Raw genomic sequence first — 4,539 nt, 5'->3', positions numbered from 1 at the left:
TTTTCTGGTGTTCTTTTAAATATTGTAAACATGAAAAACTCTTTCCACACAAATAACATGAATGCCGCTTCTCTCCAGTGTGGATCTTCATGTGATCCTTAAGAGTTGATGATCGTGTGAATCTCTTAGTTCTTGATACAGTGATGACACAGCTGACACATCGATTTGAACAGGAGGGTCTGCGCAACATTGTCATGCTTGAAAATGTCCTAATCTCTGGACAAGTCAACGACATTGTTGAACTGTACCCAGAGCTGGAATCCCAGTCCCTAAAGGTGCAGATGGCCATGTTTCGTGCAAATTATAAATACCAAAGTTGTACAGAAGTGGTCAATATTTTGAAGAACATGGTACCTGAGGTCCGTGGACTCTTCAAGCAAGTGGAGACTCTGGTCCGCTTACTTCTTGTGGTTCCTGCATCATCAGCTGAGGCAGCGAGAAGCTTCAGCGCTCTCCGGCGCCTGAAGACATGGCTTCGCTCCACAATGTCCCAGAACCGTCTGAACAGCGTTGTTGTCTGTCATGTTCACAAATACAGAACAAATAAATCAGACACAAAAAAAATAAGCCAGGAATTCATTAAGGTCTCAGAGAGGCGTGCTCAGGTTTTTGGTTCATTTTAGTGGACAAAACTAACTAAACCTAAAAAGAAGCTACTCTGACACTCTGCTTCTTTTCTTGTTTTTTTTATACATCCATTACAATATTCTTTTTATTTCTTATTACAGTTCATTCTAAGGTGTTCATAAACATATTGATGTTATTTATTGTTAATAAACAAGATTACTGTTGACCTCTACCAAAAGCATCTATCTTTGTTGCTCAATATTTTGTTATACTAAGTATTTTAAGCATTTAATTAAAAATATATAGTATGACAAAATATTCAGATGCTTTTGGTAGAGGTCAACAGTAATCTTGTATATTAACAATAAACAATAACATCAATATGTTTATGAACACCTTAGAATGAACTGTAATAAGAAATAAAAAGAATATTGTAATGGATGTATAAAAAAAACAAGAAAAGAAGCAGAGTGTCAGAGTAGCTTCTTTTTAGGTTTAGTTAGCTTTGTCCACTAAAATGAACCAAAAACCTGAGCACGCCTCTCTGAGACCTTAATGAATTCCTGGCTTATTTCTTTGGTGTCTAATTTATTTGTTCTGTCTTTGTGAACATGACAGACAACAACGCTGTTAAGACGGTTCTGGGACATTGTGGAGCGAAGCCATGTCTTCAGGCGCCGGAGAGCGCTGAAGCTTCTCGCTGCCTCAGCTGATGATGCAGGAACCACAAGAAGTAAGCGGACCAGAGTCTCCACTTGCTTGAAGAGTCCACGGACCTCAGGTACCATGTTCTTCAAAATATTGACCACTTCTGTACAACTTTGGTATTTATAATTTGCACGAAACATGGCCATCTGCACCTTTAGGGACTGGGATTCCAGCTCTGGGTACAGTTCAACAATGTCGTTGACTTGTCCAGAGATTAGGACATTTTCAAGCATGACAATGTTGCGCAGACCCTCCTGTTCAAATCGATGTGTCAGCTGTGTCATCACTGTATCAAGAACTAGGAAGAACTGCACACGATAGTACTCCTCAGCTGTAGTCGGAATGTAGGGCTGAGCTGGGCCAGCATGTCTTGTAGAAGGCCTTCTTAAATGTGGTACTGTTATTGCCTCAAGGTCCAGTGATGTTACCACCTCAGATGCCTGTATGTAGAGCTCTCTGAAACTTACATCTGATCTTTTGTTCTGAAAGCCATTTTTGACACACTCAACTGCACTTAGCATGCCTCCGACTGTTGCTCCTCTCCCTTGCAGTGAGGTGTTCAGGCCTTCAAGGCCTATCATGATGTCCTGTGTCAACAGCAGTCCAAGGACAGTGTTTCCTTTCTGGAAACGCTCACGAAGGCCATTGGCTTTGGAGGCAGTGTCATGTGTGCTGGATGATGCCATTTTCTCCAGTGCTGTCAAGACAGCTTCATATTGGGTGAGGACAGAATTGATGGCTGGTGTACGCACTGTCCATCTAGTTGGACACAAGGGTTTCAGTGTTGTATAGCAGCCAGATGTAGATTTTGCCACAGACTTAAAAATTGTTTTAAATTTGCCTGACTGGCCAAATAAACAGCCCAGCTCATGGATCCATTGCAGAGAATCCCGAATTATTGGTGCGGCTGAACAGGCTGCTTGTGTGACCAAGTTCACACAGTGGGGGCCACAATGAACAAAGGTAGCAAGCGGTTGCCCAGACATGTTGGCTGCTCCATCGTAGGTTTGACCACGCAGACTGGAAAAGGGAAGGTTTAGACGGAGGAGGACATCAGAAGCAATCTTGCCTATTTGCTCACCAGTTGTGGAAGAAGCTTCATAAAGGCCAACAAACTCCTCTCTTGGTTCCAGGTCTGTGTTAACATAATGTATGCAGATAGACACTTTCTCAACACCACTGATGTCCTGCGTCCCATCCATTATTATTGAATATTGCACGACTGGTAAAGCAGCAATTTCCTGTGCAATTTTGCGAATTATGCTGTTGCTCAATAAATTCATTATTTAATTTTGAATCACAGGGCTTGTGTAGCAGTGATTTCGTTTGAGCCAGCTTGCCAGACAAGGAACACTCTCTGTCATGAAGAGGAGAAGCTGGTGGAAATGTCCTTCCTCTTGGTTGTGTCCCCTCAGAGGCAAGCCTTGTTGGGTCAGGTATTTAATAGCAATCACTACCTTTAACAAATTTAAACTTGCCTCCTCTTGTGCTGTTTTTGAAATGTTGGACAGTTGCACTTTTATCGACCTTTCTGAGTGTATGAATGTGTTCACTGCAATGTTGTGTGCTTTGCTGTTCGTATGCTTCTCAAAGGCTTGTGGACCATGTTTCCAGTTACGGAAGCCTTGAGCAATGAATGCTTGCTCTGCATTTTTGGCCAATGCGGACGTCTGTTTGGAGAAGGCATTAATGCAATAAAAACACAGTACTCCTTTAAGTTCAGAGCAGTAGTGCAGCCATGGGAAGCTTTTGAACCAGCTGTCCTGAAATCTAAGAGTTTTGTTTGTCAACTTCTGAACTTCAATGCGTTTAGAATCAGGCTGAAATGGTTCAGTTGTTGGGTATTTTTCAGGTGCCTGCTTTCCTGACTCTATTGAAGGAGTTGGCTGGATTGATTGCTGCGGCTCTGTGATCTCCACAGTCAAGTTTTGCCCTGCCTCTCCCAAGCTATCAGCTGCCTGCCTCTGAAAATAGTTCAAATTAACTTTTAGCAATTTTATATAAGCAATGATGAATGCCTATTTTGTAAATAGTTGTTGTATGTTAAATAGTTGAGTGTTATATAATTTTCTATAGCTTTAAAAAAAAAAGTTATACGGTAATATGCGATATGAATTTAATTTATGCATGACAAATTATAAACAATTATGTGAATGATCTTCGTTTGGAGTTGTGTAAATACTTTTAATATTATTTTAATTCATATGAACTATGTAAAATGTGTATTATAATAAAAATATAAAAAAATATGTACTGCAACATGAATTTTATTTATACATTTTATTTAAATTATGTATTGTAATTGTAGTCAACAATGTTAGTACTGTATTTTAGTCTTACCTCTACATTTTCTGCTCCCTGTTCTTGTTCTTTGTCAGTAGGCACATCTGTATGATTCTGGGACAAAATTGACAAGTTCAACCCAGGATCTAAATGTTTACATTTGCAAACATAAGCAATATATTGTCATTTGTCCATCATTGAAGGCTGAATGACAATTACAGCACTTTTAAACAACATCCCAATTCTATGTTATGACTGGGATTTTCAAAATTATAACAATTATAAAATTATATATAAAAAATTATACATGTCTTTAAGTCCGTAGTACATTCATTCAGTTTTGTATTAAATCACAGTGCTTCAGTGGCCGCCAAAAACATGATTAGCTACATTATGCCCATATTCACGTATGTTTAATTAAATATAATATGTTTAGTGTTAAGCAAAGATACTTACTGTGCGTGGCTGCTTTACTAAAAAAACTTCTTATGTACTTCCAGTTCCACACTTTCTCTTTGACATTTTGTTTAGGGTTTTAGCATTTATATTTACCGTTAACTAGCCTTTACATGTGGGGTGGGGGAGGTAAAATGGGGCTTAAAAAAACTTAAGAAAAAAAAGAATCGTTGCACACTTTCATTTCTTTCATTATTTATAAGATAGTTAAAACAATTTAAACACGAATAAACTTTCATTCATGTTTTACACAAAGTTTTGCGTAGTTCATGATTGGTTAAATTAATTGACTGGATGAGGAAAATTTTTGTGGGCGTTGTAGTTGTCAGACTTAATGACGTAATGTTCATTCTTCCATGTTCGGCATCACACCTGCAAGTTAGCAAGTTCTGGTATTAAGAGAAATTATGAAAGCAATTAGATGTAGAATTAATCTTAATACACACAAAAACTGTGGAATTAATGAATAGCTGCAGCTGAGCTGACTATGAAATGGTAAGTTCGCCATATTTATCTTGCGTATTT

General features: G+C 38.5%; 1 protein-coding gene across 1 annotated transcript; it reads right to left on the bottom strand.

The window, feature by feature from the left end:
• Positions 1-1,067: 1,067 nt before the first annotated feature.
• Positions 1,068-4,009, bottom strand: LOC107718363 (zinc finger MYM-type protein 1-like). Its single transcript, XM_016525410.1, has 2 exons — positions 3,616-4,009; positions 1,068-3,239 (listed from the first exon to the last, which is right to left on the bottom strand). Exon 2 carries the CDS (start codon positions 2,556-2,558, stop codon positions 1,080-1,082), a length of 1,479 nt encoding a protein of 492 aa, XP_016380896.1. The 5' UTR covers positions 2,559-3,239; positions 3,616-4,009; the 3' UTR covers positions 1,068-1,079.
• Positions 4,010-4,539: the final 530 nt, after the last annotated feature.

Source organism: Sinocyclocheilus rhinocerous, unplaced genomic scaffold (assembly GCF_001515625.1).
Source record: "Sinocyclocheilus rhinocerous isolate Xijiao unplaced genomic scaffold, SAMN03320098_v1.1 scaffold8817, whole genome shotgun sequence".
In the NCBI taxonomy this organism is placed as follows: domain Eukaryota; kingdom Metazoa; phylum Chordata; class Actinopteri; order Cypriniformes; family Cyprinidae; genus Sinocyclocheilus; species Sinocyclocheilus rhinocerous.
This window is presented reverse-complemented; position numbering and strand designations above follow the sequence as displayed.

What these genes read in the sequence shown, in the direction of transcription:
- LOC107718363 (XM_016525410.1), bottom strand. Translation starts at nt 2,558, where the DNA reads ATGAATTTATTGAGCAACAGCATAATTCGCAAAATTGCACAGGAAATT.